The sequence below is a fragment of the Miniopterus schreibersii genome (genome assembly GCF_964146895.1).
Source record: "Miniopterus schreibersii genome assembly, chromosome: 8".
Taxonomy (NCBI): domain Eukaryota; kingdom Metazoa; phylum Chordata; class Mammalia; order Chiroptera; family Miniopteridae; genus Miniopterus; species Miniopterus schreibersii.
The window spans coordinates 54,839,772-54,851,844 of NC_138109.1; the positions used below are offsets into that span (position 1 = coordinate 54,839,772).

The 12,073-nt window shown below is 34.6% G+C and overlaps 1 protein-coding gene across 1 annotated transcript in view; it reads right to left on the reverse strand.

Moving 5' to 3' along the window:
• COL24A1 (collagen type XXIV alpha 1 chain) overlaps positions 1-12,073 on the reverse strand; it is a 250,825-nt gene that overhangs the window by 127,515 nt on the left and 111,237 nt on the right. The window contains exons 21-25 of the mRNA XM_081145974.1: positions 11,997-12,050; positions 6,803-6,856; positions 5,427-5,471; positions 2,329-2,382; positions 647-691 (exon numbers count right to left, since the gene is read on the reverse strand). Coding sequence (XP_081002100.1) covers positions 647-691; positions 2,329-2,382; positions 5,427-5,471; positions 6,803-6,856; positions 11,997-12,050 — 252 coding nt within the window. The remainder of the gene's footprint in view (positions 1-646; positions 692-2,328; positions 2,383-5,426; positions 5,472-6,802; positions 6,857-11,996; positions 12,051-12,073) is intronic.

The following is a 12,073-nucleotide window of genomic DNA, read 5'->3' on the forward strand; positions in this document are numbered from 1 at the left end:
ACCCAGCCCACTATGTAAATAAATTCAAAATTGCATTAATTTAACATAATACTTTATATATGTTACATAGTTTCATTTGTTAGAGAATATTTTAGCTGGCTTTACACATTGTAGAAAATAAAATTACTTGTAATATATCAGATTCAAATACAACATAAAGCCTCTTACTTCTGCAGTGATGTAAATTTTAAAAAGTAAAAAAGTTTTTGAGGAAAGAAATTAGAATATGCATTCTAACTCATTACCTCTTGGTCTGCTCCATCTTTCAGGTTTAAAGAAAGGTATCTTCAGACTATTAAACTATTTTGATGGTTTGATAACTTGTAACTCTTAATGAAAAATGTTAAGTCAAGTTTAGATTGAAATATGATCAGAACTAAAATTTAAGAACAAATATTAGAAACAAGAATGTTCCTGAGATCGTAAATATAGTTTATATTTGGATGAAAAAATTAGTAACTTGTGTTCTCCCTCATTTCTCTTTTGTATAGTAGGTTTTATTTGTAATATCACAAGTGAGTTTAAATTTGTTGTGGGTAACAGTTTCATATTCTGAATTTTATAAGCACTGATCATGACTAACATGATTCTTAAAAATGCTTAGAGATGATTAAAATATAAAAGTAAGAGCATAAAATAAACTTACTGTTTCACCAATCTTTCCAATGTTTCCTTGATCTCCTACTTCTCCCTGTTAATAAACAATATAAAGTTGCAAACATAACTATTTTTCAAATAAGATTATTCATGGCATTGCTTATGTTTTCATTTTTAATGTGATTAATTAATCATAACCTAGAAAAAGGCAAAGGAAATCTCAGTTATTCTAAACTCAGTTGATAGTTTACTAGACAGCTTTTTATGGACCATGGCCTTTCCTCTATTTTCATTCAAATAGTAATAACCTATTTTCTTAAATTACATTCATCCATTAAGAACTGTTAATCAATTTTTAAACACTTCTACAAATAAAATTTAAAAAATAAAATATTTACTGAGGTGTACTCTGCAAAAGGAAGATGGTTGGCACTGTGAAAGATTATTATAAAGATTACAAAAAAAGCCCTTGCCCACTGGAATGCTCTGTTTGCTTCAGGAAATAAGGTATCTCCCAAGGCCGAGCAGAACAGAGTACACGCCACAGGCAAGTAGTAAAGGAGATCATAGGAGCAGGCGCCCTGTGTGCTGGTGCAGCTAGAGCTGGCTTCACTGGAGAAGCAACATGATGTTCATAACCACAATTCACAGGCCCTAAAGCTCTCATAACTCGAAGTCTTTCACAGCTCATTTGATGACAGATATGTTCTAACCTGAATTTATTTGGCAGCAATGCTTAACCTGATCTGAGTGAGGCTCTTTATGACAGTCTTGATTTAGTCTGATAAATCTGAACATCCTCACATTTCACTGCAGAAATATTAATATGTCCAGTTACGGTCTGTTGTCTCATTGCTTATTGGCATTTTAGGTAAAATACAGTATAAAGACCATTATTACCTTTTGAAAATTCAAACATTAATGATTTCAAATAATGAATTATGAAACTACATTTGAGTTGGGCCCTGAAGAAGAGGTGATATTTACACTGGTGATGAGCCATGGCATGAACAAAGGCATAGACAGATTAATGAAAGGTAGAAGATCAAGTTCAGGTTCAAGATCAAGATCAAGTTCAACCACACACAGTTAATCTGATAGGTATGTATGTTTTAGTTACAGAAACAGAATAAATCATTAATTGATGTCTAAAAATTAATAATTATTTTGCAATGTGTAGTAAAATGTTAAATTGCACTGAACCAATACTGTAGTTACTAATGTGTAGCTGCTGAGCATTTGTAAGTGGCTGGTCTGAACTGAAAAATGATGTAGTAATTGTAACACGTAGTTTCTCGTCTACGGCCATACCACCCTGAACGCGCCCAATCTCGTCTATAATATGCAGTTTCTCAAATGCTATTAGAACCAGTTTTAACATCACATTAATTAATGAGTTGAATAAAATCTTTTGACATGTTCACTTTATTTATTATTTATTTATTTATTTAATTTATTTATTTTATATATCTTTATTGACTTCAGGGAGAGGGAAGGAGAGGGAGAGAGAGATAGAAACATCAATGATGAGAGAGTCATTGATCGGCTGCAGCCCACAACCCGGGCATGTGCCCTGACCGGGAATCGAACCCGGATCGCCTGGATCCTAGGTCGAAGCTCAACTGCTGAGCCACGCCCGGCCGGGCTCATTTTATATTTTTATGAAAGTAATAATATATTATCTTTTTGAAAATTATATTTTATAACTGGTAATAAAGTCAGTTTCTTCACCTTTAAGCCTTCTGGTCCTGGTTCACCCATGTATCCCTTTTGACCGGGTTTTCCCTAGAAGAGAACAGAAAAAAAAGAGATATGTTTAATCATTCTCATTTTTTAAAGTTTCCTAAGATTTATAAAATTCAGACGGTTGTATGAGATAAAACAAAATTATTTGATAATTTTATTTTATCATACTCATTACCCATTCATTCTGTAATGTCTATTACAGAATATGCCATGCACAGTTCTAGGGGCTGGGGACTGAGGGGTGCACTAAACATACCTGCCTTCACAGAGCTTACATTCATTCCAGTGAGGATGCATACTTTAAAATAATAAGTAAAATATATAGTATGTTAGGTAGTGGTAAATGTGGAGGACACAAAATTAAGTAAGGAAGGGAGATACAAACTGTTGTGTGAGTTTTGTTAAATTTTTAAAAATAAAATTGCCAGGGAAGACCTCACTGAGAAGGTGGCAGTTGAGTCAAGATTTGAAGAAAGGGGTAAGTTATATGGATACCTGAGAGAAGAGCATTCCAAGCAGAGGAAACGAGCATGTGCAAAGCCCCTGAGGCAGGAATGTGCCTAGTGTGTTGGAAAAACCATGAAGAGTCAATGCAGCTGGAGCAAAATAAGAGAGGAGACAAGTAAGGTCAAAGAAGGGAATGGGGGATGGGAAACCAGATCTTACAGTAGGACTTTAGCTTTTACTCTGAGTGAGACAGGAAGCCTTAGACAAGCTTTGAAAAGAGAAGTCCCATCATCTAAGTTTAAGAGGATCATTTTGATGCAAGAGCAGAAGTGGAGAGTTCAAAGAGAAGTCTTCTGCAATAATCCAAATGAGACAGTGGCACAGATCAGAGCGGTAACAGAGAAGGAGGCTGTGAGAAGTAGTAATGTTCTGTATGTAGTCTGAAGGTAGACCTTCTAGAAATTGTTGACAGGTCATGCGTGAAATGTGAGAAAAAGAAAAGTTAAGAATGAACTCAAGATTTATGATCTGAATAAAGGACTAAATAAAATGGAGAACACTGTTGCAAGAACAGGTTTGGAGAGTAAACTGGAAGCTCAGTTTTGGACACTTGAGTTTGACAGTCTTGTTAGACATCTAAGTGGAGAGATCATGTGGTAGTTATACAAGTCCAGACTTCAGGGGGTAGAAGGTTCTGATCTAAACATATAATTTTGAAAATCACCAGCATTTTGATGCTATGTAAAGCCATAAGACTGGACCAGTTTATCTGAGTGTAGACAGAAAAGAGAAACCCACAAACCAAGCCTTGGGATACCCCACAATTTATAATTTGAATAAATTAGAAAAACATGCAAATTTACTGCCAGAGAGTCAGGAGGAAGATCGTGCAAATGAAGAAAGTGTTTCCAGGAGGAGAGAGTGATCTAATCAAATTCTGCAGATTGTAAGTATTGAGTAATATAAAGATTAAAGAATGATCATTGAATTCAGCAACATGGAGGTCAATGATGACAAGAATGGTTTTAGCATTCTTGGGAGGAGATTGCTAAATAGAATACTAAGTTTCTATTATCTACTAGGCATTACAGATTTGGATTTTATTATTTCTACCCATTAATAAATACTCTCATATTTTTCTTCTTTAAAAGAAAACAAACAAAACAACCCCCTGGTTCTCATTCCACTTTCCATACAAAAACTTTGGCAAATTAAAATTATACTTAGGACTTCTACCCAAAATGTTCTAATTTTTGCCTTTGCCTTGCTTTAAATTTTCTAGTGGTTTCTCACCAAGCACAAAGTAGAAGAATAAAAAAGTATACTATTATTGTTAAATATCAAGTGCTTTCTAATGAACTTAAATATACAGGAGAAAAAATGTAGTTAAGAGTACAAATTATTAGATCTGTCCATGATTTACAAAAAATTATACTATATTTTATCGCTGTTTGGAAAAAGCCTTAGTGAGAATATTTCTTTGATCTTTAATAATGTGTTATTCTCTCCGGCACTGCAATATATTAAGAAATAGTTATACATCATATCTGCATAATGGAATGACTCTCACTGGAATCTGATATTAGCACTTTTATAATCTCCTTGAAATCAAGCAATTCAGAGCATGTCTTGGAATCATCACTTCTGGTCCTGTTTAAGTTCTGTCATATTAGGTTTATCATCAGCATGTTATGCTTAAGAATATACTATTAAAGCCTTATTTCAATCTAAAAATACAGAAAATATCTCGCAGTGTTGTTTTTAAGATTAAAGATGACATACTTAGAGCAATACTAGTCCTAATCGATCTTCAACCAATAGTAGCAATGATAATAAATATTAAGACTGAGTAGAAGAGAGATGAACATGGCTCCCCAGTTTTCTAAGGAAGTAAATTTTAAGATCAATTATACTGAACTCAAATAACAACAGTGTTTCTGTTATATAACTCACCTCGCGAAAAAATAGAAAAATATTTTTCCCCCCAATGGAATAGTGGCAGTATATGTGCTAGTGAGGTAAAGGTGCAAAAGGAAGAAATACTGTCTCCTTAAGTGTTTTAAGAATCTATATCTTATGATTTCTCAAAAAAAAAGAATGAGATGTATTTTATGTAAGTCTAAAAATGCCTCTTAAAAATGTGCACACCTTACTTTATGATCAAGTAAACTTTAGTCACACATACCCAAATTCTTAAAGAATTCATTTTCAGAACTTAAAAACAAGTAATTCATATATTACCACACATTATCTGAAAAAAAAGTTGGCATAAAATACATCTTATTAACATTCCATAATTTTACTGACATACTTAGAAAACAAATTCCCAGAATATAACTAAAATGGCTAAGGTATTTAGCTCCCTATTATATTTCAAAAAAAATTATGAATAATTTGCATAAATTATTAAGACCACAGGACCACTGAAGAAACAACTAAATATGTAGAGGCATAATACCACTTAAAATATCCCTGGAAAATTCCAGTTATAGGCCTATTTTATTTGAGGGGGTTGTATGGCTAGTTTGTTTTCAATTTTATCCTTTGTGATAACTTAAAATTTGGTGCTACTGGCAAACATTTACAGAACAGTCATTTTAAAAGAAGCACTCTTTGAAAATTTATATGATACTTACTCTTGGCCCCAGTTCTCCGAAGGGTCCAATTGGTCCTTCTTCTCCCTTAAAAAAAAATCAGAGCATATCATGGCCTGAAGTAAGTATTTAAAATGTAAATCCTATTCCCTCTATTTACTTTGAAATCTGAAGCTCATTCTGAGATGCGATAAAATTAATGCTATGACTTTTCTTGTATTTTAATTTTTTCTGTGACAACCTCACATCTACTCTAATTGGTAGATGATATAAGTGATGTAAAGAAAACTGAGAGTGAATAACAGTGAAAGTGATCAGAGTATCACAAAATCAGGATTAGGAATTACTAAAACCATGATTTAAGGATTATCTTTACCTTCTTGGTCTCAGTATCTTTCTGATACAGAGAGGAACTCAATTGAGTTCTCAACAGATGGAATCAACACACATGGGTATGTTAAAAAATTATTGGTCCAGAACATGTCTACACTTGGCACATTTTGATATTTCATTCATTCAATAAATATAGTTTTGAGTCTCAGTTCTGTCTTAAGCCACAGAGATACAAAGGTATATAGAGTCCTACCCAAAGGGAGGGCTAATTTCTTCTTGACTAATTTATAGGTCCAATATTCTTGAAGTCAAGTTAGTTATAATTTCATAAAACATAAAAACTGCATGGGTGGATAGAGAATAGAGGAACACAGGAAAAATAAAGATTTTAAAAAAAATCCTCATCCAAGCGTATGGTTTATATCGATTTTAGAGAGAGAAGGGAGAGGTAGAGAGAGAGAGAAAAACATCAATGTGAGAGAGAAACATCGACCCGATGCCTTCCATACACACCCCGACCTGGGATCAAACCCACAACCTGGGTATGTGCCCTGGCTGGGAATTGAACCCTCAACCTTTCAGTGCATGGGCCGATGCTCCAACCCACTGAGCAACACCAGCCAGAGAAAGACATTTATAAAGCTAAATTTTTATACATTACTCTTTAAGAAAATAAAAAATAAATGTTTTTATTCCATTTATTGACATGTTTTCTAAATATACTAATTTTTCATCTTTGAATAAAAGTGTGTTACCACATCTGAACAACATATACAGACCTTTATAGAATCATATATTCCATTTATTTCATTAACAAACATTTTGTTCAAGTCACAATTTAATTAAGATATAATTTATTGGGTTATAAATAAAAAATAGACACAAATAGTAAGTATAAATTCTACATATGAGTGAGATTCTAGGCCTAGATTCTTCAGACATTCCATGGAGACCACTGACATAAATGTTTTCTATCACTGTCAAAAGCAATGTTTTCTTTAAGCAAAAGCTAATATTCTACAAAAATTAAAAGGAGAAAGGCTGAAATAAAAAAATTGTTGATTGGATATTTATTTCCTCCATACCTGAGTTCCTTTGAGACCAGGAGGTCCAGGAGGCCCTCTATTTCCAAGGATTCCCTACAAAAGCAACATAAGCACACATAATAAAAACTTTAACTCAACTAACATTTTTTTCCATCAGCATTAATCTGGAGATGGACAATACTATTTGGTACCATTCATTTCCCATTAGGAAGTTATCCAGATGAGGTGAGCTGGTAGATGAGCAGCAAACTACAAAGCATACAAAAAGTTGGGAAACAGGATAAACTTATTTTTAAACAGTATGTTCAAGTTCAAATAATCTGCTCAGTATGTTACTCTTCAATGAGACACATTTTCAGAAAAAGTACTTCTAAATTTAAAGCAATGGGTCCCACTGTTAATCTGACAATAGTACAATAAATACATAATAGAGGGTTCAGAAAGTCTGAAAAAAAGACAGAGAGGATATATAGTGTTTTAATCTGTTAAGAGACCAGCAGAGTCTGGAATACATTGTTGGGACTAAATGCTCTTCAAATAATCTCCCTTCATGATATAAACTGGTAAGAGAAGCCAATTTACAAAAGAAAGTGGCAATCTGAACATGATTAGAAATTTCAAAATTAAAAGAAATCTTTCGAGAATCAAAATGCATGTTGTCAAAAATCAAATGCTTGCTGAATAAAAATTGATCAAAATAACTAAAAAAAAGTATTTTTATTTCAGAAAACACCCTATAGATCCTTCTCAACATGACAACTAAAGAAACACATCATGCTAACAGGGTCAGCACGTTTGGCTCTGTTTTTCCTCTGTTTCTAAACAGTTTCGAGGCAAATAGTAAGGACCAAGAAGAGAGACAAAAGCAGGTCCTTCTCAACCTACAAAATGTAAAGTCATATCCTTCTTCCTTTAAAATATTCTGGTTCTTTCGATAAAATTATCTCTTCTAGACAGTATTTTAAAACCCAGTGATGTTTATAAAATCAAACAGTCTGATGATGTTAGTACGGGTGAGGCGACAAGCTCAAAGTACCCCACAAGGTGATACTGCCCACTGGAAAGTCAACCATGGTTCTCCTTAAAATACCTGGCTTTCAGGTCTTTTGTCCTGTTTTTAAGCACTGTAATTCTAAGACTAAAGGAAGTCATGAGAAGGAAGTTTTAAAGGTCATTATTAATATTCAAAAGGCAGTTGGTTTTCTTCAGTTCTCTGACATTATTCTTGACAAAACTTCGAGAGAAATAAAACTTCCCAACGAGGAAGAATTTGGAAAGCTATCTGGTTCTTCACCTAGTATGAGCCACATACTTAAAAACTCTAAGTTCAATGATCTCTTCCTCTTGAAGTAATTTCTAGTCTCCTAAGACAGAACCTGTTGCTCAGTTATCTGGGCTCTCGCAGCATTTCACTACCTTTTATTTAGCACTTCCTACAACATTTTGTGATTTAAAAAATTTCTCACTAAACTGTAACCTCATCCAGGGGAAGGGCCATGGTTTAAAACTCTTGATTATCCTACATTTAGTACTTGGCCTAACACATAAAAGGAACTCAGTAAATACTAATAAATGAATTATTTAATTAATAAATAAATGTGTTTATATATGTATCAAGCTCAAGTTCCCGAGTATACAGCAGATGAAGGGCTAAAACTAGACACAAGAAGTTCACAACCCCCTTCTCTATACTACATCTCTATCTCAGCTTCCCTTCATGCTACTATTTACTATATCTACCTTTCAGCTTGTGTTACAATTAGTGATTATTTCCACCTTGATGTCAAACAGGACTGCAACCTAAATATGCCCAGAGTCAAACTTCTTTTCTTCCCCACCCTCCAAACCTGCTCCTACTCCCGAGCTCCTTATTTAAGTCAGTGAAATAAGCCAAGTCAGTCCCAGGTTGTTGACTTCCTTTTCTCCCATCACATTTATTTAATCCATTATCAAGTTGTATTGTTTCTATTTCCAAAACAGAGAATATAAGCAAATCGGCAGTTATAATATATAAGTGCTTGATGGATTTTTTTTTTCTTCAGGAATACAGACAAGGGATATCTCAGATTTGGGAGGAACAGGGAAAGCTTCCTGGACAATGTGGTGTGTGATGTGAAGGTGCTAGATGAAGTAGGGCACAGGAAGGTAGAGCGATACCAGACAAAAAGAACAGCACGCAGAATGCTGTGAGGTTTGGACAAGTGTGGCATCATTCGGTACTCTAAACAGAGTAATGCCTTTAGAAGGGTGATGGTAAATCTAACTACGTCATGTGCCACAAAATGTTCTGGTCAACAATAGACCACGCATAGGACAGTGGTCCCATAAGATTACAATGGAGCTGAAAAATCCCTATAGCCTAATGATGCTGTAGCTGTTATAAAGTTATAGCACAGCACATGACTCGTGTATTTGTGGTGATGCTGATGTAAACAAACCTACTGCACTGCTGGCCATATGAAGGTATAGCACATAAAATTATGTATAATACATAATACTTAATAATGATAATAAATGACTATGTTACTGGTTTATGTATTTACTATGCTATACTTTGTATCATTCTTTTATCATGTATTCTTTCTACTACAGGGAAGGTCATAAGGAACCCTGTGTAAAAAATAAAGAAGTAAAGCCTTAACCTGGAAGCTGTGGAGATTACTGAAGGATTTAAGCCCAAGAGTGACATGATGAGATCTACACTTGACACACATTGTTCCATCAGCAGCTTGGAAGGAGAGTTGAAGAAATGCCAGACTGGATGCAGGAAGAACACTTGAGGTTCTTACACTAATCCTTGAGGGCCTGACCTACAACATGGGCAGTGAAAATAATTTTAAGGGCAAAGAGGAAATTTTGAGTCAGAGATCAGGATAAAGGTGATAATTGATGGCATGAGGTCATTCAGGAGTCAAGAGAGGGTTTGATGCAAAACATATGTGGAGCCTGAATACTGAAGAGGAGGAGGAATTCTTCTCTGGAGACAGAAAGGAAGGGGAAACGTCACTGTGTTTAGGGAAAGTTCGTCGATGGCCAGTAGGACTGCCAGATAAAATTAAGTCTGAATTTCACATAAACAATGAATAACTCTTAGTATAAATAGGTTCCAAATATTTATTGCTCGGCATTCTCTCACAAGCCTCCTTTCCCTGAATGCCACGTGTCTCACCTGTCCGTCCTCAAACTCCTGCTCCTTCATCACGTCAGCTCCTGCTGCCTTCTCTGCAAAGTGCGGTCGGGGCCCCCAGCCCTACACTCACAGTATCCTTATTATATGTTACTCACGGTTCGTATAAAGGTTGTCCTGCATATATGTCTTTAGATTGTAAGTTTCTTGAAAGTAGGGATCAGCACTTTTCATCTTTGCAGCCCTAAGTTCTGCACAATGGCTATCATATAGGAGGCAGCCAATACATTTTTGCTGATTGAATGAATGTCCTATTTCAGATCTTCATAATGTCTTTTCTAGCTCATTTCCTTGCCTTCAATTTATCTTCTATTTATAGCATCCTACATTCTGACACAAGAGGTATCTTTTTAAAACAGAAATCACCAAGGACTCTTTACTACTTAAATATCTTTGATTACTTCATGATGCCCAGGGATAGAGTAGAAACTCTTCAGGCTGGTATTGAATGTTCTCCATAATTTAATTCCAAAGCTAAATGGTTGAGAGATCAGACTTTGAAGCTACACCTGGGTCACAGTTATGTGACTATGAAGGAATAACTTAACCCACTGTAAAACAGGAATGATATCTACCTTATAATGCTGTTGTGAAGATTAAATGAGGAATCTGTAAAACATTTACTATAGTACTATATAGTAATCCATGAGGGGGTATGTTCCAATATTCCCAGTGGATGCTTGAAACCATGGCTAGCAACCAAACCTAAATATACTGTTTTTTCCTATATGTACATACCTATAATAAAGTTTAATTCATAAATTAGGAATAGTATGAAACTAATAACAATAACTAATAAAATAGAACAACTATAGTAATATATTGCAATTAAAGTTATGTTAGTATGTTCTCTCTCTCAAAATATCTCATTGTAGTGTATTCAGTTTTCACTTACAGCTTCTCTTTGACATATCCAAATTGCCAGCATCACCACTCTTGCATTTTGGGGCCATTATTAAGTAAAATAAGGGTTACTTGAACATAAACACTGCAATACAGCCACAGCCAATCTGAAAATGGAGGTGGCTACTAAGTGACTAACAGGAATACACAGTGTGAATACTGTGGACAGTGGGATGATTCATTATGTCGGTGAGACAGAGCAAGACCACGTGAGATTTCATCACACTAATCAGAACTTCATGTACTTTAAATTTATGAATCATTTCTGTAACTTTCCATTTAGTATTTCTGAACCACATTGACCAAGGGTAAATGAAACTGCAGAAAGCAAAACTGTGGATAATGTGGGACTACTGTGTCTATATTGATACCCTTTACAGATTCATCTCCCATCACTTCCTCTCTACTCATACTGATAACTTTCCACAGCTTCCGCTCTACTCGTACTGAAGCCTTCCACAGTTGGCTTCATAACCTGATAATTCTCCAAACTTCAGACTTTTTCATCTTTCGATGTCTTTATTTTCACAATACTTTATTTGCTTATAATGTTCATTCTATGTCAGCCTGCCTGACAAAGCTTGGTGTTTAAAATTTTGCTATATACATATACATAATAACAGTAAAGGAAGTTCAAAATGCTTAGGTTTCTTAAAGGTATTTTGTGCAAAGAAGTCCCAGCACACCCCAGGCTTTCTTTTATTTTAATTAGTGGATACTCTATGGGCACTAAAGGGTTTCAGTGGTCAGAACACTCTCACCCATTTACTATAAGCTATTGTTTTTAGGTGTGTTTTTTTCATCTCTTCAAAAAAATACTTTTTCAGTGATTTATGCGCTTTGCAAATACTGTCATCCTAACCTAAGTCCAGACCAAAGCAGAAAAATCATTTTCGATGACCTGAACCCGAAAGATTGGATAACAGATTCTTACTTAACAAAGGGCATCAAAGGATCCAGACATGCAAACTACTCCCTGATTACCTTGAAACAAGATGTACAAAGTGTATTAAATCCATCTGAGACAGTTCAAACATATCCAGAAATATTCTGATTTCCTAAAATCTTTCTTAAAACTAACTCACTGAAATGTGAGATTAGAGGACTATAGGTATCAAATTTTTTTCTTTTTCTTTTGTTTACCTTTGATCCTTCAGGGCCATTTTGTCCAGGAATACCAATATCACCTGGAAAACCCTAGGGAACAAAAAAATGAAAAG